Source organism: Sander vitreus, chromosome 6, assembly GCF_031162955.1.
Source record: "Sander vitreus isolate 19-12246 chromosome 6, sanVit1, whole genome shotgun sequence".
Taxonomy (NCBI): domain Eukaryota; kingdom Metazoa; phylum Chordata; class Actinopteri; order Perciformes; family Percidae; genus Sander; species Sander vitreus.
Window position 1 is genome coordinate 4,242,275 of NC_135860.1, and position 20,746 is coordinate 4,263,020.

The 20,746-nt window shown below is 40.9% G+C and overlaps 1 protein-coding gene across 1 annotated transcript in view; it reads right to left on the minus strand.

The window, feature by feature from the left end:
• Positions 1-20,746, minus strand: part of scap (SREBF chaperone) — a 49,767-nt gene that overhangs the window by 3,666 nt on the left and 25,355 nt on the right. The window contains 10 exon segments of the mRNA XM_078252139.1: positions 95-301; positions 4,537-4,617; positions 4,887-5,053; positions 6,383-6,465; positions 8,936-9,021; positions 9,176-9,722; positions 11,244-11,359; positions 12,111-12,312; positions 17,132-17,281; positions 18,725-19,113. Of these exon segments, the coding sequence (XP_078108265.1) occupies positions 95-301; positions 4,537-4,617; positions 4,887-5,053; positions 6,383-6,465; positions 8,936-9,021; positions 9,176-9,722; positions 11,244-11,359; positions 12,111-12,312; positions 17,132-17,281; positions 18,725-19,113 (2,028 nt within the window).

Below are 20,746 nucleotides of genomic sequence, written 5' to 3' on the forward strand. Positions count from 1 at the left end.
AAAGGGTTAAAATGGTCATACAAAAAACTGCTGCCCGTGTCATGCTCGCTGGTGATTGGTGCATTTGAGAATATAAGAAGAGCCACAACAGTACCTGCTGTATGGAGTAGAGTTTGATCCCGGTGCTGCGGTCCCAGATACAGATGAGGTCATCCAGTCCCGAGCTAATGACACAAGAGGTGGTGCAGACCAGCGAGGTGACGTCCCCACGGTGACCGTAAACATGACTTACACGACTCCCTGTCAGGACGTCCCACAGGCAGATGGCGCCGTCTTGCCCACCGCTCGCCAGAACCATCGTCTGAGGAGACAGACGCACACAGTCACAGCAAGTACATTTTTCTTGTTTGTCATCATCTTTGATCATGAGTTTAATAGGTATTTATTATTATTTATGTATGTGTGTAAGCAACAAAAACGTCATGTCGTGAAAAAGTCATAGTATAGTATGTCGAAAAAAGTCATAGTATAGTATGTCGGAAAAAGTGAAAAAAAGTACTAGTATAGTATGTCGAAAAAAATCTGTATAGTTTGTCGAAAAAAATCTGTATAGTTTGTCACAAAAAGTCATAGTACAGTTTGTCGGAGAAAGTTATAGTGTATATATAGTAAGTAAAGTCATAAATATATTACGTCGTAAAAAAGTCACAAAAAAGCCCAGCCTGAGTTCCCCCGCCCGCCTATGGCCCCCCAGTGGCTACAAATGTTGATAGGTGTAAACCAAGCCCTGGGTATCCTGCTCTGCTTTTGAGAAAATGAAAGCTCAGATGGGCCGATCTGGAATCTTCCTCCTTATGACGTCATAAGGAGGAAGGTTACCTCCCCTTACTCTGCTTTGCCCACCCAGAGAATTTGGCCCACCCATGAGAGAGAGAGAGACATCATGGCTTTCAAACGAGCAAAGTGGCAGTTGGTCAAGGCCACACCCCCACCCTCCACCTTGCCCCCCTCTCTCCTCCTCCTAGTGGCTGTAATTCTGCACCAAGGCTGAATTTCGGGAAAGAGACTTCAGATACAGTATTAGGGGACCACTAAGGCCTATATAAAAGAGACTTCAGATACAGTATTAGGGGACCACTAAGGTCTATATAAAAGAGACTTCAGATACAGTATTAGGGGACCACTAAGGCCTATATAAAAGAGACTTCAGATACAGTATTAGGGGACCACTAAGGTCTATATAAAAGAGACTTCAGATACAGTATTAGGGAGACCACTAAGGCCTATATAAAGAGACTTCAGATACAGTATTAGGGGACCACTAAGGTCTATATAAAAGAGACTTCAGATACAGTATTAGGGGACCACTAAGGCCTATATAAAAGAGACTTCAGATACAGTATTAGGGGACCACTAAGGTCTATATAAAAGAGACTTCAGATACAGTATTAGGGGGACCACTAAGGCCTATATAAAAGAGACTTCAGATACAGTATTAGGGGACCACTAAGGCCTATATAAAAGAGACTTCAGATACAGTATTAGGGGACCACTAAGGTCTATATAAAAGAGACTTCAGATACAGTATTAGGGGGACCACTAAGGTCTATATAAAAGAGACTTCAGATACAGTATTAGGGGACCACTAAGGCCTATATAAAAGAGACTTCAGATACAGTATTAGGGGACCACTAAGGCCTATATAAAAGAGACTTCAGATACAGTATTAGGGGACCACTAAGGCTTATATAAAAGCATCCAAAGAGCACCATGGACCTTTAATGGTCTAAGGTGCAGTCTGAACAGATTAGTTTTTTTCAGTTTGTCACAGAAGATGTGTAGTTTCTGCTCTCCTGATGTCAATGAGGAGTCACGACAACTTACAAGCTTGACTTTGTAGAGTGGTAGCTGTGCCCCCTTTGCAGTGCAGTGTTTATAATTTTGACCATGTCTTGTATGTACAGTGGGGAAAAAAAGTATTTAGTCAGCCACCAATTGTGCAAGTTCTCCCACTTAAAAAGATGAGAGGCCTGTAATTTTCATCATAGGTACACTTCAACTATGAGAGACAAAATGAGAAAAATAAATCCAGAAAATCACATTGTAGGATTTTTAATGAATTTATTTGCAAATTATGGTGGAAAATAAGTATTTGGTCAATAACAAAAGTTCATCTCAATACTTTGTTATATACCCTTTTTGGTAATGACAGAGGTCAAACGTTTTCTGTAAGTCTTCACAAGGTTTTCACACACTGTTGCTGGTATTTTGGCCCATTCCTCCATGCAGATCTCCTCTAGAGCAGTGATGTTTTGGGGCTGTCGCTGGGCAACACGGACTTTCAACTCTCTCCAAAGATTTTCTATGGGGTTGAGATCTGGAGACTGGCTAGGCCACTCCAGGACCTTGAAATGCTTCTTACGAAGCCACTCCTTCGTTGCCCGGGCGGTGTGTTTGGGATCATTGTCATGCTGAAAGACCCAGCCACATTTCATCTTCAATGCCCTTGCTGATGGAAGGTGGTTTTCACTCAAAATCTCACAATACATGGCCCCATTCATTCTTTCCTTTACATGGATCAGTCGTCCTGGTCCCTTTGCAGAAAAACAGCCCCAAATCATGATGTTTCCACCCCCATGCTTCACAGTAGGTATGGTGTTCTTTGGATGTAACTCAGCATTTTTTCCCCTCCAAACACGAAAAGTTGAGTTTTTATCAAAAAGTTCTATTTTGGTTTCATCTGACCATATGACATTCTCCCAATCCTCTTCTGGATCATCCAAATGCTCTCTAGCAAACTCCAGACGGGCCTGGACACGTCTGGCACTGCAGGACTTGAGTCCCTGGCGGCGTAGTGTGTTACTGATGGTAGCCTTTGTTACTTTGGTCCCAGCTCTCTGCAGGTCATTCACTAGGTCTCCCCGTGTGGTTCTGGGATTTTTGCTCACCGTTGTTGTGATCATTTTGACCCCACAGGGTGAGATCTTGCATGGAGCCCCGGATCGAGGGAGATTATTAGTGGTCTTGTATGTCTTCCATTTTCTTATAATTGCTCCCACAGTTGATTTCTTCACACCAAGCTGCTTACCTATTGCAGATTCAGTCTTCCCAGCCTGGTGTAGGTCTACAATTTTGTTTCTGGTGTCCTTTGACAGCTCTTCGGTCTTGGCCATAGTGGAGTTTGGAGTGTGACTGTTTGAGGTTGTGGACAGGTGTCTTTTATACTGACAACAAGTTCAAACAGGTGCCATTAATACAGGTAACGAGTGGAGGACAGAGGAGCCTCTTAAAGAAGAAGTTACAGGTCTGTGAGAGACAGAAATCTTGCTTGTTTGTAGGTGACCAAATACTTATTTTCCTGAGGAATTTGCAAATAAATTCATTAAAATTCCTACAATGTGATTTTCTGGATTTTCTCATTTTGTCTCTCATAGTTGAAGTGTACCTATGATGAAAATTACAGGCCTCTCTCATCTTTTTAAGTGGGAGAACTTGCACAATTGGTGGCTGACTAAATACTTTTTTGCCCCACTGTATGTAGGGCAGACTGCAGTGTATCATTCACTCTGCTAAGAATGTGATTGGCTGCAACCTGCCATCCTTTCAGGACCTGTTTGTTTCCAGGACCCTGTGATACTGTGATATTGACCCTGGCAGGAAAGATTGTGGCCGATCCCTCCCACCCCGGACACAAAGTGTTTGAACAACTCCCCTCTGGCAGGAGGCTGCGGTTCATCATGAACAGTTTCTTCCCGACTGTAGCTGGCCTCATCAACAAGGCCGGGAGGCCCACTGACATGGCCTCTTATCCCCCTCCTCATAGACATCTGTCTTTATGCGTTACATTAACACACATCTTGGACTATTATCTTTAAATCCCCTGTTAATATATTTTTGCACATCCTGCACAGCTTTCCAATTTGAAGACACTAGTTATATTTTCACATATTTGGTTATAGTATTTCTATTCTGAATTTATTTTTCTTGACTATTGCCATTCTCAGCTAATATTTTTTTAATTTATTTATTGTATACACCAAACACCAATGCCTTGTATGTGAAAACCTACTTGGCAATAAACCCCATTCTGATTGTGTATGTATTGTTCTTGTTTTTAGTGTTTTAAGTGTTCTTGTACTTGTCACGTTCATCTGTCTGTAACTGATTGCTGTGTATTGTTCCAAACATGTCTCTCTGGAAAATGAGACCTGTGTGTCAGTGAGATTACCTGTATAATTAATGGTTAAATGAAATAAAACGTATGTTGAAAAACAGTCATAGTATGTTAAAAAAAAGTCAAAATACTACATCAAAAAAAGTCATAGTATGTCGAAAAAAGTGGCAAAAAAGTCATAGTATATTACGTCTTAAAAAATGTCATAGTATGGTGAAAAAAGTCATAGTATGTCGAAAAAGTCTTAGTATATATAGTAAGTCATAAAAAGTCAATGTACCAGTATAGCATGTCATACATATTTTATAGTATAATATGTCCTAAAAAGTCTCACTGTATGTATGTAAAACAAACTAGGCAGGATAGATCAGGGCAGTCTAGATTTATGGTGATATAGTATTAAAGGAAGGATTATTACTGACCTGGTCTATGTAGATGGCTGTGATCCCTCCAGAGTGACCCTGCAGGGTGAAGAGGCAACACGAGTCCTCTAGACGATAAACCTGATTAATAAACAACAGAGAAACAGTAACACTAATACAACTGTTTGTATAGTAATGTTTAATCTATTATATATGAATGTTTGTGTAACAATTTGTAAGAAATTGGTTTGCAACATGTACACTACATTTGGCATTTTAACACCAATACATTTAAAACATGACTAAAGCTTCAGTGTAACGTATGTATGTATGTAGTATGGTTCTTCCTCTTACAAATTCTGCTAAAAACCTCAGACAGAAGCCTGACATGTTAGTATTCAGTGTGTTACCCGGACAGTGTGGTCCTGGCTACCGGCGACGACCCTCCCGGCGGCCGCTCGCAGCACCGTGATCGGCTTCTGGTGAGCGCACTGTACTGAGCGTGTGAGCTGGCAGCTGATCACATCCTCGCTGCTGTAACAGGGAGAGGGAGGCATGCTGCCCCGCCCAGGGGCACCTGGAGGAGGACACATCAGACAGTTTTCCCCATACATTTTTTTAAGAACCTTCATCGCCCGTTTTCTTCCTCCCGTTTTATCATATTGGGTTTATAATAGGGCTGCAACTAATGATTATTTTTTTTCTCGATTTATCAATGAATCCTTTAGTCTATTTAATATAAGGCCATTCACAATTTCCTACATCCCAAGGTGATGTCATGAAATGTCATGTTTTATCTGAGCGGTAGTCCAAAACTTAAAAATATCAAATTTACTACAATGTTAAGACAAGATAAAAAAGATCATTTTCACATTTGAGATCATTAAACAAAAGAATGTGTGGATTTTATCAAAATACATTACATTTCGGTCAACCTGCAGCTCTAGTTTATATTTTGTGATTTATAAAACGTAAGACAATGACGTTTCAATGTCTGAGGGAGTCTCTTGCAGCAATTATTTGCATTACGGCTGCAACCAACCATCCTTTTCGTTTTCGATTAATCTGCAGATTATATTGTTTTGATTGAGTCATTTCTTTTGTCTGTAAAAAGTGTTCATCAGTTTCCCAGTGACCATATGTCTTGGTTTGTCCGACAAACATTGAAAACCCCAATAATGTTAAGTTTACAATTATATAAACAGTGAAGCTTCAACCAGAGAATGTTTGCTGTAAAAATTAATTAAACCATTTTATTCCGATTCCACCGATTGTCTGACGATTGACTAATCATTTAATCGGTTCTTCCACCTTTAACCTACATGCATTAATCACAAATTTGTAAAACGTCTAATAAAGTTGTGTCCTGGCAAATGGTATTTGTTCTGGATTTGCGGTAAAGAGGCAAAAGTATCATTTATGTATAGATAGCCAACTGCACAAATACCAGTAAATGCTGTTTTCCAGAATTTGTATTATCTAAATGTATATGTATTGTTGTTTGATCGGTTTCTAGATGCTTAATTATAACATTACAATTATAGCAAAAAAAAAAAAAAAAAAAAAAGTTTAATTTTTAATAGTGTTTCGTGGTGCAGGTTGGCGCAGTTTGTTTTTGTTGCTGTTTGTAGAGCCTGGGCTGTCTACAGAGACCGCGTTTTTTACAGTGTGTTCAGGGGACAGGCAGCTCGCAGATAGTGAGGAGATGTTTGCTGTATGTGACAAAAAATGTTGTCGACTAAAACACGCAACATCGCTTAGAGCACCTTTAACATTTAAAAAAAATCAATAACACAAGAATGTACAGAAATGCAAAAGTATGAAACAGATTTTTACTTGTCAAAATAAAAACACAACTCAGCTACACAGTTGTAATGAAACCTATCACCATGTTGTTGAGCCTCACCTCTGTACTGCAGAAGACCCAGAGGTTTGTTTATCTCAACAGTGAAGAAATCCAGAGACCCGTTCAGCCGAGCCGCTACGATTCTGAGGAGGAAAAAAATGGAGTCTCAGGATGAAGTATAGTCCACATTGTCTTAACATTAACAATCAGGGTTCAACATTAAGGTTATTTTTTTTTACCTTGTCTGGTTGGGCAAGTGATAAAAGTTTCTACTTGCCCAAAGTAAATATTTCCTGGCACCTATACAAATAGTTTTTGTCAAAGAAAAAATATGTTAAAAGAAAACATTGAAAGCGCAAAGAAGCGTCAAAAACGGGGCAAATATATGTCAAACCTTGTTCACTTTACAGATCTGGATACAATTCCGTCGTCATTTTGATTTCCGCTCAGCTTGAGCCCCCCTAAAAAGGGTCTAAAATCACCAATGGACACCAGGTTTCAGTACCCAACCCAGAGCACCTCCGCTCTGTTGGCTTTGATCCAAAAGAAACACGGAGGTCGCTTACGGGAGTTGCAGAGCTGCTGTGGTCTCGCCTAGGCAGTGTGGAGGTACTGGAGCCGCCAGATACTCAGCAGAAATGGCTGATGGCAGCATGTCGATTGGCTTATGCCTACACCGCCAAGTGTCATCTCATCTGGCGATAGAAACCCTGCTTTCCCCGTTCTGTTGGCTCAGAGCTCCACAGCCTAAGTCCACCGGTCCAAATTAGTTTTGCACCAAATGTATCGCCAAAAGTGTTGCAAAAGTCGAGGCGCGCAGATTCGCCACTTTGTGACACGAGAGAGCACATATGTGAAGTTGCAGTGACAGATTTGAGAGGTTGTAATCGCCGAGTTGTGGTTGTGATGGAAAATCACGTTGCATTACAAGTTTGCAGCTGTCAGTGTTCATGTTAATATCAATCTACACATCTGTGAATATTTTTTCCGTGACTTCACATTCAGAATAGAGGTGTGTGAACAGTTTCTACAAGTGCAAATTTCAACTTACAAGTTCAGATTTCTTTTACAAGCTCTCATGTGTTTTTTCTTCCTTTGTGTGACTTCAAATTCAGATCACGTGTGTGTGAAGTGTGAAGTGCAAATTTGAAAATCCGAACTTGTATGTTCAGTTTTTTTGTTCTACAAGCTCTCACATGTTGCACCATATTTACCTTCATACAGTAACTGTCAATGGGCGCAGTGGAGTTATTTTATATTTTATACACATCAACTAAAGTTTGAACTGTATTTAGTTTTAAATTCATTTTGATGCAACAAGTTGGCTGATACAGCATACATGTTGTTTATGTTGTCTAGAAGAAACATTTCACACAAACGCTGTTAAATGGCCTTTAGTATGCAGCAATAGTGCAAATGTGTGCAAACATAGCAAGTACAACCCTTTGTGAAAAGGATGGGGAATTAACAGATACTAAATAATTAACCCTGACACAAACTGAGCGATTAAGTTTACAACTTAGAGTTTAGAAACTGTCTTTCATGTTGATAATTAACAAAAAATGTGCCTTGATTGTGATTGTTGATTGTTTATTGTATGTCTTGTTGATAGTTTATTTTTTTGTCTTGTTAAATTGTTGATTGCTTATTTTATGTCTTCTTGATTGTTGATTTTTATATCATGCTAAATTGTTGATTGTTCATTTTTATAGTATATTTTTTTTACCCCAAGTGAAGGAGTTCAAGTACCTTGGGGTCTTGTTCGCGAGTGAGGGGACAATGGAGCGGGAGATTGGTCGGAGAATCGGCACAGCAGGTGCGGTATTACATTCAATTTATCGCACCGTTGTGACGAAAAGAGAGCTGAGCCAGAAGGCAAAGCTCTCAATCTACCGGTCAGTTTTTGTTCCTACCCTCACCTATGGTCATGAAGGCTGGGTCATGACCGAAAGAACAAGATCCAGGGTACAAGCGGCCAAAATGGGTTTCCTCAGGAGGGTAGCTGGCGTCTCCCTTAGAGATAGGGTGAGAAGCTCAGTTATCCGTGAGGAGCTCGGAGTAGAGCCGCTGCTCCTTTGCGTCGAAAGGAGCCAGTTGAGGTGGTTCGGGCATCTGGTAAGGATGCCCCCTGGGCGCCTCCCTAGGGAGGTGTTCCAGGCACGTCCAGCTGGGAGGAGGCTTCGGGGAAGACCCAGGACTAGGTGGAGGGATTATATCTCTAACCTGGCCTGGGAACGCCTCGGGATCCCCCAGTCGGAGCTGGTTAATGTGGCCCGGGAAAGGGAAGTTTGGGGTCCCCTGCTGGAGCTGCTACCCCCGCGACCCGACCCCGGATAAGCGGATGAAGATGGATGGATGGATGGATTGTTCATTTTTATTGATTTTTATAGATTTTTATTGATTGTTCATTTTTGTTGATTGTTTTTTCTATTTATAAAAAAACTTTTTTTTTATTGCATTTTGCACCGTGGGTACGAGAGGACTGAAATTTCATTTGTGCCGTATGTCATGCATGTATAGCACATCTGACAATAAAGCTGACTTGACTTGAAAAGACAATCGGTCTCATTCCAGAGGAAGCACTGTTTAGTGTCTGTTGTGTGTATGTTTCACCTGTTGTTGAGAAAGGCTAGGGCTGTGATCCCAGAGACTCCGTCTTCATTAATGCAGCGCAACGACCCTTCCACTGCATCCCACAACTGACAAATATGAGTTTAAAGTGTACATTAATTTAACAATAATATATAGTAAATCTGGTCATCATCATGACCTGAAAAAATATTTAAAAAAAATTCTTTGCAAAAACAAACAGAAAAGGCATAAGGTGAATATATATTATAGATTTTTACCCACCTCCAGTTTACCGCTGCTCCTCCCAGCAGCTATTAGATTTCCTCTCAGCTCCATGGCCCAGACAGAGCTTTCCCAGTCTGCCGTTGCCTGCGTCCCCGCTGTGGAGGCTCTATCTTGGGTTAAGAAGGCGGATGAATCCCCTAAGCTGGGTCTTCTCTGGAGCTGAGCTCCTGACGGCGGCGAAGAGGAGGCTGAGGAAGGAGAGGGGTAGGCGGAGGGCGAGGGGGGCTCGTGTTCCATGTAGGCGCGCTCAACCAGACCTCCAAAGTCAAAGCCTTCCCTGGGCGGGGTGCAGAGGTGGGAGGGGGGCTGGTCGGCGAAGTTGGTGTCAATGAGCAGGGTGAGATCGGGCTGGTCGGTGAATAGAGTCGGCCGGCTGGGAGCAGTGCGGCGTCTCAGCGGGTAGCCCTCTCCCTCTGATAGGCCGTCACCACTGATGGAGGAGCCGTGAGCTTCAGAGCCTAAACACTCTGTCTCGGCGGCACCGCTCACGCTTTCCCAGCTGTCCCGCTGCTCCCAGCAGCCACTGCTGCTGCTCCGTCTGAGCCTGAGGAGGAAACAGAGTACAGTTAGTTAGCTGCAAGGAACCAACAAATTATACGGAGAGTAGTGTTCATTTTATCACCTATTTTTTTATTTAGTCTTAGTCTTGTGCCAAATGTCCTTGTTAGTTTTAGTCATATTTAGTCATTCACATATCTTTTTTTTGTGAGTCAAGTTTTAGTCGACTAAAAGTCTCGTCATTTTAGTCTACTTTTAGTCAAAAGAAAACTCAATATATCTTAGTCTTTTTTTAAATAAATTATTTCTGAGATTATTTCTGATAACCATTTCAGTCAAATAGTTATGACACATTCTGATTTTTTGTCAATATCATTGTACATAAAATGCGACCAAATATCGAGCCTCATCCTTATTTCACCAGTAAATTCCTGTTAAACGACAAAAACAACCACTGGATGGGAAAAGGGTATTTTACAATAACTTTGAATGCAGCACGAGGCTGGCGAGTTTCAAGTGAACGCAACATCTGTGTTGTTTTTCAGACAACGGCAGCAGCAGACTGTCGTACGTCCTGGTGTTGGAATCCTATACAGTGAAATACAGACAAACTTTTACACCGTTTAGCTGTCACCATTTTAACCCTGTTTAATCCAGCTGCTAGCTAACGGTAGGCTAATGTTACCTGCTGCCAAGTGTAGTGTTAACTAGCGTCACATGCAGCAATGTTTCGGTTGCCTCTAACGTCTGTTTAGGAGCATCAGAGAGCAGCGCAGACATTTAAGTGGCACTGAAATGATGAGGCACCGAAATCCGTGTTGCTATTCGGTAAAAGTAGAGATGATTGTAGACGAAAATGAAAATGAAAAATGAAGATTTAGAGATTTTATCTTAGTTTTTATTTTATGCAAACCATTTTAGTCTCGTCTTCGTCAACATCTTAGTCAGCGTTTTTGGACATTGGTGCAGTCTCGTCATCGTCTCGTCTTAGTTATGGAAAAAAAGGTCTTTGACGAACATATTTAGTCTTGTTTCGTCTGACGAAATTAACACTAACGGAGAGTTATTGAGAGGGTAATCGGTCTGCCTAATATTCTCAGTGGATGCTAAGATGTGTATCGTTATCAGCATACACGTCAGCTGATAACTATACAGTACAGAAATATTTACCCGGGTATGTTTTGAGGTAATTTTAAAAAAAATAAAAAAATAAATAGCGTGTCACAATCACATAGTTTGACCACAAGAGAGCACTGACAAGTTTTATTTATTAACTGCCAAATGTCCTGCTCAGTACTTGGTCATTTTGGTCACAATTGTTATCATAATATTTGTTTATTTTATGGGTTTATGTAAAAACAATTGGCCAATATACTGCTCAATATACTGCCATTAGTTTTTAAAACAAATAGACATCAGCCTTAAAAATCCAGTATCGGTTGAATTCCATAAAACAATGAAACAAGAAGCGTGGTGTTGTGATACCATACGGAACAAGCGTGACCAGAAGAAAGCAACTAAAATCACTTTCAAAAACCAAAAAAAAACTATACTGTGACATTCTCACCCATGGTTTGGGATGACGGTCAAGCAGTCACCAGTCTGGGCGTCCCAGACCCGAATCTGTCCTGCCAGGCAACAGCTAGCCAGCAGCATCCCGTCACTGGCTAAACACTCAATGTCCTGCAAGACAGAAAGACAGAGCATACACCAACTGAACACATGGGTTTTCATTCCGCGGTTTGTATTTTTTTGGGTAGCAGGTGTCCTGTTGTTGTTCCAAACTGACACAGTAATCTGACTCTTGAGGTGAAATGCACACAATGAGTGTTCCGCAAGGAAACGTAACAATGTCATAACTACATGCACTAGTACTAGTATTCTGTTTTGAGTCTATGTTTGTTGGCAAAGTGGTTCCTGTTCTATGTACCCATGGATGTACAGACAACTGGATTACTTCAATACTGAAGAAACTACTGTGTCTACTACTACTGTCTTCTTTTCTGTAATTTCTAAGTGGATTTATGGAAGTTTAATCATGATGGACATCACAAATAATTATATCCACGGGAGTATAAGTCACACTTAATGATATCAATATGCGTTTAATGTCTGTGTGATAAGAACTATGACTCCCAAGAAGTACCATCAGCTCACACAGTATCTTTGCCTCCTCTTCATATCTCCCGCATCCTCCTGGAGAGGCATTTTGGCTTTCTTTTTTTGGCTTTGTCCTGCTGTATGTCTATGGCTATTATCATAACATATCCTTAACATCCCAATGGTTAAAATGCCGTCCTGAACAATGAGTTGAATTATCACTGTACGCAAACCATCTTGACCAATCCAATATTAATTTGTTTACAGTCATCTAGGTGTGTGTGTGTGTGTGTGTGTGTGTGTGTGTGTATTCTTTATCTGACTCAATTCTCACCATACTGTGGCCCCTCAGCAGCAGCGGTGAGATCTCGCTGACTGGTGGCGAGTAGCCGTAGTCATCGCAGGGCAGGTCCCCTCGACGCCTGCGCCCATGAGTGACGCCGTTCTGGCCGTAATTACGTGGGCAGAGAACCCGGTAGAGACAGAAGAGAAGAAGAACCAGCAGGACGCCCGCTGCCAGGCCCAGAGCTGCCACCCTGAATAGAAAGAGGGACAAAGAGGGAGTCAAATAAAGACTTTTTTTTTTTTTGTAGTCAGCTAAAGCAATTATACAAATTCACACTGTGGACCCTGTCCAGTACAACCACAGCCTACCAGTGGCCACAGTTATATATTTACATTTAATAATACATATACAGTTAATCATTTAAAAAAAACATTTAAAAAAGATTAAACCTAAACATGTGCAACACATCTTCAGATCCTCACCAAAGCTGTTTCTCGTTTTTCACAACTTGATAAGTCTCATTTTTGGAGGCTTTCATTTATGCTGCCTTTAACGGTAATGTCTTCTTGTGTATCCACTTGTCAATAGATTTGTTATAATTTACATTATTTTGTGTATCATTTTATTACTACTAATTTTATTTTTCATGGCATTTATTTTTTACTTTACTTGTGCAGAAGCCGTGCATACATGTATGTATGTGTGCGTGTATGTATGTATGTATGTGTGCGTGTATGTATGTATGTATGTATGTGTGTGTGTGTGTGTGTGTGTGTGTGTGTGTGTGTGTGTGTGTGTGTGTGTGTGTGTGTGTGTGTGTGTGTGTGTGTGTGTGTGTGTGTGATTTTGTTTGTTGTATGTTGGACCCCCTTGAAAACATGATGGTTCATCTCAAGGGTTTTTTAGGTTGCCATTTTAAAACTGGCCAGGAACAACAGATGAAAATTAGCCTGCTGAGCTAACTCTGGCTCATTTACAATTACTTTGCGGTTGATTAATGAGCACTGTCCCTGTCATATAAACAAAACAATTAATTGAAAGGGGCTATCCTTTAATACACTTTCCTATTTAATAAACAATGTGCTGAACTTTCCACCTGGCTGAGTATGGCATAGTATTTCTTCATCTTCTACTATCTGCTGTGGAATGTGGCATAACTGTGATGACACCTGCCAAAGGAGTGTGACCTACTCTGCCTGTCTGCTCTGTAAAACTAAAACTCGGCTTTTAACGCAAAGCTACAAGTACATACTGAATTTGGAAGTGTGAAGAATGTTGTGTCATTAAACAAAAGCAATAAGCTAGAGTGTTTTATTCCACTATTATTCATCATCATGTATAAGGCGCTGGTAACCTGCCAACCCTTAATCCTTCTGTAAGAGATTTCAAACAGCAAATATCATGATTAATAGTAATACAATTATCAGCCATTTCTTCCAGCAGCACTACGCACAATCCTCTATCATATCAATGGTCCATTGTTGTTGATGTTGTAGATTTCTTTTGAGCATGCAAAGATTTTTTCATGCGATTAGAAAATGTGTCTGTGTTGCAACCTGCTCCTATTGTAACAGCACGTTTATCACTCCGGCCTTCTCTCCGTCTCAGGGTCATCTAAACGAGCCGTAAATTCAGCTGCCAATTCCCTCACTGTGAAGGCCACGACCATGACCTAACATTAGCTGATAGCCTTTGTATCTACTGTCCAAAGATGAAACGAGGAGCTCAGCCTTCCACTCAGCAGCCTTACACAACACAGCACAGTGAAAACTAAACTCCAGACTCTGATGTTGGCTGGTATTGTCTTATTTGGCTCCTTTTTGCAAAGAATGTACTTTATTTCAGTGGTTCCTGAAATGGAGGCGACATGTTTAACAATGTTTCATCACATAAAAAAAAGCAAGGTGACGTTTATAATAACTACATTTTCTAACCTATCAACAGAAAATCTAAATCCCCAACTTGAAGATCCTGTCAAATATGCAGTTATGCTGCAGCAAAGACTTGTGACGACAGCTCTCGGTTGGCCAGCTACAAGTAAGTAGTAATGCAACACTTTTTCCAGCACATGAGTAGTGCAGATGCACAGCATTAGTCAGACATAACTACTATCAAAACAGTGACTGAAAGATCTGTCGCTGGAAACAGAGCTCAAAGACAAACTGGTAAATCTCAGCCCTCAACACACTCTGAGATGACCAAAAGAAGTCAAATGAGACTAAACAACTTCTTGGCTTACAGCTTTTCATGGAGAAGGAAAAGTAGCTAGCCAGCACCTAAATGCCCAAACTGCAAAAAAATAAAAAAAAAAAAAAAAAAATCAAATGCTGCAATGGGGCCAAACAAGTTCAAGCAAAAGCAAAGAATCAATGCATGATGTCAGGTCTGTTTTTTTTTGTCCTTGAAGATATAAAACGTAGGCGTTAGCAAAAAAGGAATGCATTTAATCCATCAGAAACTATACAGGATTAACCCTTTTCCACTCCACTGTTGCATCTCAGATTACATGTACCTTTAAAGCAACCAGTCGGCCAGGCTGGTCCGGTCAGGGAGAGACAATACATGCAGGAGGTGGGGGATAGCAAGCCTCCCTCGTCTTTGTTCCGTTTCTTTGTCTCTATTTTTGCCTCATATAAGATCAGTCTACTGACACTTGACACAATGTTCTTAACGCAACCCTCAGACAAAGATACAGCTTGTGCTTTATTCTAATCTTCTAGAAGCAAAAGAAAACATCTATACACGATGTAATCCCAAATATGTTAACCAAGAAAACACCCAACGCAGAAGGTTTTTACAAGGTTTTGTTCTGGATCTAATTCTTTAACTTGTAGTACAACTTCGATGATCAAAATGTGTCCGTATCACACAGATGTTCTAAATGCTAAATTGCTAATCAAAAACACAAATGGGATTTGTCATATTTCCCTGCCTGTGTTAACATATAAGTGTGATAGGGCTACCCCTTGAACGACGACGACTCAAATTATCCGACTGACCCCCCTCAGTCGACTTGAAATACTCATATTGAGCAGTCCTTTTTGTTTGTTATTCAGTGTGCAATATAGGGGTGGAACAGTTAAGATCAGTATGTTTTTTTAGGGGTGCACGAGTCAGAAAATATCGATTTTTAGGCTCAGGATTCGATTCACAATCGATTCTCGATTAAAAAAACGATTCACAGTATGTAAATGTAGTTACTTTTACCATGCGATTGCAGTAGACATACAATTAAAAAAAATTAATAATATAAAAAAATGTCATGATTCAATATATATATATCAATGCATGCAAAGATCTTTTCTAGTGATTCGAAAACACTGTCTGTGTTGCAACCTGCTCTGCTTGTAACAGCATGTTCACCTTTATCACACCGGCCTTCTCTGCGTCTCAGGGTCATCTAAACAAGCCGCGAACTGAGCTGTCGCCTTCCTCAATGCGACGGTTGCGACCATGACCTAACTATTAGCTGGTAGCCTTTGTGGATACAGCCCTGGAGTGTGAGAGCTCTCCATGGCCTTGGAATAGGGCTGCACGATGTGAGGAAAATATCTAATTGCGATTATTTTGACTGATATTGCAATTACAATATGGTGCACGATATTGGAGGGAATGATCATTTTGGTGACTTTTGCGATATGTGTACCATAAGATTTTTTTTCTTTAGTCTGTAGGATACCATTTCTAGGCCGGGATGTCTCTGCAGCACCACAATACTTAATTACGAAAGGTTTGACAAGTATTTTGCCTTTAACAAATATTGCGCCCCCGTGCGATTTGAATATTGCACTAGTCCATATTGCGATTTTGATGAAATTGCAATTAATTGTGCAGCCCTACCTTGGAATCTATTCTACTTTACCACTCTACCTTTAGATAAAGACTTCTGCAGAAGGGACTTAAAGGTTTCAGTGTCCACCGTGCAATCAGTTCAATGACAATGAATTTCCTGCTGGAAAGACACAAGGCCAAGGACCTTTCAGTGCTGTGGCCCCTTCGTACACTAGTGTGTGTGTGTGTGTGTGTGTGTGTGTGTGTGTGTGGATCCCCATTCAGTCTGTCTTCAACAGAAGCTACTCTTCCTGGGGTCTCTATTATTTAATACGCTGGAATACATCCATCCATAACATTCATACTCACAGCACATCAAAAGAACAACAAAAACATACATCAAAGATACAACAAAACATACACTTCAGGGTTTTTGCTGCATAGAGGAATTTTTGGGCGCCCCCCCCCCCCAAAGAGGTTTTAGCCAGCCCCAAAGGAAAATCACCAGCACCAAAATGATAAGAAGTGAGAATAAAAATGGCAATTCAAATCCTCTCTAAATGTGTTTAAGAGCACTTTACTAAACAACCGTTGAACAAGCACAACATAAACTTGAATATGAGAGCTGACCTCAGTTTCATCGCCAGAGTTGGGCTGTAGCGGACTCTCCCGGGCATTTATTGAAATATTTCAGTTGAGTTAAGTTTTATTTACTCAAGCATAATATACATTTATGTTCATCAAATTGTCAGAAATAACAGGTAAATGAATATATTTCTGTGAAATAAGGTGGACGCAGACTCAGTTATTTTGGACCTCTAGTGTTACTTGGGCTGCAACCAATGATTATTTTTATTGCTGATTAATCTGTTGAATATTTTCCCGACTAATCGATCCAAAGCCCAATACGACGTCCTCAAATGTCTTGTTTTGTCCACAACTCAAAGGAATTCCGTTTACTGTCACAGAGGAGTGAAGAAACTAGAAAATATTCACATTTAAGGAGCTGGAGTCAGAGAATTAAAAAATAAATCATAAAAAAAATGACTCAAACCAATTAATCAATTATCAAAATAGTTGCCAATTAATTTAATAGTTGACAACTTTGCAGCTCTAAGTGTTACTTTTTTCATCCAAAGTTTTGTCGCGTAAATAAGCTCGTTAAAAACTGCGTTACTTTGGATAATATATAAGCAGGTCACTCAAGTGCACGTCTGTGTGTGTGTGTGTGTGTGTGTGTGTGTGTGTGTGTGTGTGTGTGTGTGTGTGTGTGTGTGTGTGTGTGTGTGTATACTAACTTGTAGAGAGTGAGGTCCGTCTGTATATCTGCCGCAACCTTGGGAATAGATGGTGGGGGGTGTTTTGTGTCCTGAGGGTGACGCGTCTCAATGGCCTCTTGGGGGCTCAGGTGAACGGTGACGGGAATGACGGGCAGGATGCTGATGTACCTGAAAACAGAACGCCCAGTAATAAAGAGGATATTACAAAACCTGATGGGCTCTTCAGAATCTAAATGCAGAATCCAAAACTGGCCAATGCACTTTTACATAGGGACATAAGGACAGGTCAAGCCAGTAGCAAAATGCTAGTATGTTATAGTCAAGTCAAGTCAATTCATTTATAGAGCACATTTAAAACCAACCTAGGCTGAACAAAGTGCTGTAGAAAGTTATATTAGGTTATAAAAACAAAGGAAGACAATAAAAATATAGACACAATGAACATCATACAAACAACACACCTCTATACAAATGTCCCTAAACTAAATCATACGCCAAAGAATAAAAATGTGTTTTAAGACGAGACTTCAAGATCTCGGTAGTAGAGGAGGACCTAATATGAATGGGAAGTGTGTTCCAGAGTCTTGGGGCCACAACGGAGAAGGCACGACCACCCTTTGTTTTCATCCGAGACTGTGGAATAGCTTAAAGGAACTGATGAGACCATCTTAGGTTCCTGGAGGAGTGATGTAGGGTAAGGAGATCAGCAATATATGAAGGGGCCAATCCATGTAATGCCTTAAAAACAAGTAACATTACCTTAAAATTGATTCTATATTTGACCGGTAACCAGTGAAGAGAAGCTCCTCCTTCTGGTACCAGTCAACAATCTAGCAGCTGTGATAAAGATGATTGGCAAATCCCAGAACACAAGGAATTGCAGTAGGGTGTTTGTCCAGTTTTAGAATTTTCTTTCCATTTATTAAACAAAATCCTATAATGTAAATCTTTTAGTTGTTGTTGATATAATGGCATTTTAACGGGTTGATGAAGTCCGATACTCAAATTTTTCTAGTTTTTCAAAGGTCGCTGGATGCAGCGACCTTTGAAAAACAGAAAGCAGAGATAGCGGAAGGGGAGGAGTATGCCGGCAGCCAATGGCAGGCTTTATCCCCAGTCTAGTCTATATTAACAACGTTTTATTTACATGATTGTTCTGGTGCCGCCGGAGGTTCCGCCCGAGGTTCCGCCGGATGTCCCCCGTTTTCGGTCGGATGTCTGTCACCTTCCGCTTTCTTTGTGTTGGCATTTTAAACTCTGGTGGATTTATGAGGACTATGGTCAACTGCTCCTCCAATCTGAGTTTTCTGTCGCACGACTAAAACAACTTTTGTACGTACACATGTTCCACCAAAACAAGTTCCTTCCCCAGGGTATTTTGCAGCGGCACAGTTGCTCCATCCGGCGCTTAGCGCTGCCCCAGGAAGATTGTGATAGATTCAAAGAAATGCCAATAAACATGTTTTTCCTTCTACCCCGGAATGTTGTGTGGACTAGCCAGACCCTCCTCTGCAGCGCTGTGGAGGAAGGTCTGGCAAAGCGAGACTATCCTCCTATATTATATCTAAGTCAGACTACTGTGACACTGAATACCTCTCCTGGCCCACTCACCTCTTAGCTAAAGTGATGTTGTAATAGCTGAAAAGCGATGGCCAGTGCCTGAAAGAGAGCCTCCTCCAGCCCTCCTCGTCCTCCGCTCCCCAGGTGATCTGGGGCACGGCGGGAGGCGGGGCCTCTGGGAGGGGCCCTACCCTGGAGGAGCCATGGTGGCCCTGTGACTGGTTCTCAGGTATGGGAGTAGGAGCTGGTGCGGGGTTGATGCCGAGGGTACTGGTAGGATTGCCTCCACGAAAGACGGGGGCCACCCCGAGGTGAGGGGGCAGACCGCCTCCTCCGGGATCTCCCAGAGCGCTTTGTTCAGACACCTGTGCAGCCAGGTAGGTGCGTATGCCAGCTGGGTCGGTGTAGACGAGGATGCCGATCCAGATCACCGTCCCAACCTGGAGATGGAGCAAATGAATGATAGTGATCCGTTGAGCTGTGTGATCTGAGATTTCTGCTCGAGTTGCTTTGACTTTTGCTTTCATTACACTGGTGTTCGGTCACGTCTCCACCTCCACGACTTTTTCCATGAAAAGGAATTTTACCTCATTCTTTAGATTTATGTTTACATTCATATATCACATCGCTAGGGCTGGGCGACATATCGATATTATATCGGCATCTATATATGAGGCTAGATATCATCTTACATTGTGGATATCGTAATATCGTGATATGACACACACGTTGTCTTTTCCTGGTTTTAAAGGCTGCATTACAGTGAAGTAATGTCATTTTCTGGACTTACTGTTTTATAATTCGCCATGGTATCCACATTATTGGTGATTATTTATCAAAACTCTCATTGTGTAAATATTTGTGAAAGCACCAATAGTGAACCCTTCAGCATCGCCACAATATCGACATCGATGTATTTGGTCCAAATTATCGTGACATTTGATATCGCCCAGCTCTAGAAGAGACGTACAGGATGACCTAAATTGAGGACTCATTCATTGTCAAATCACACATTACAGTAAGTGCAATATCAATATCAAGCAACTTCATTACAATTCTGCGTCACTTTTTAGTGACGAATTCAAGTTTGAGTTTTGGTAAAATGTTTTGTCAAATGTTTCCTATCGTGCAATAATATCAGAAAGCTGAATTGGGCATTGGCGCCATGGAAATAACCCATGCCAAACAAACAACTTGACCATTGTCTTTCAAGTCAGTAACAGACCGTGGAAATATTTTGTGAAAGCACCAATAGTGAACCCTTCAATATCGCCACAATATCGACATTGATGTATTTGGTCAGAAATATCGTGATATTTGATTTTCTCCATATCGCCCAGCTCTACACATCGCACTGTTCGATCATCAGGCGTACAGTATTTTCTTCTCGTCTTGATAACAAATCTTTATATTACCAAATGTCACAACAAACAAATTATCCCCATGCATTCTCATAGTAGGGCTGTGCAATTAATCAAATTTTGATCGCAATTTTGATTTCAGCTCCTAACGTTCACAACGTAATCGAGAAAAACGATAATTTTGCACATTACATTTTGCAACTAAAGGGAAATGTCACGGTTGAAGGTGTTTTCACTGTTGATTTGTTCAACTGTTTCACTGTTTTTTAGGTTCAATAAGTGCAACATTTCAAAAGTCAATGAGTTATCAAATATTTCAATATTCATCAAAAATAATTGTGATTATGATTTTCTCCATAATCGAGCAGCCCTATCTCACTGTGTGCCATAACCAGCAGAACATGATTTAGCTAGCTTAATGTGGATGTAGACTTAAGCTACCAGTCCCTGTTAATGTGGTTTCAATTGTAAATCTATTTATCCATTATAAAGCAACAGCACACATGTAAAGGTCAGCTTGAGGGTGCAGCCGTATTGATGTGTCACTGAACAAACAAACATTTAACAGAATGTTCCCGTCAGTCTTTTTGACATTAATACAATGAATGCATAGATAGAATGCAATGCGTAAGACAATAAATCCAGGCACAGGACCAGTACAGGAAGCCAACAAACTAAGACAAATGACAGATGGCAGACTGTACACAAAACA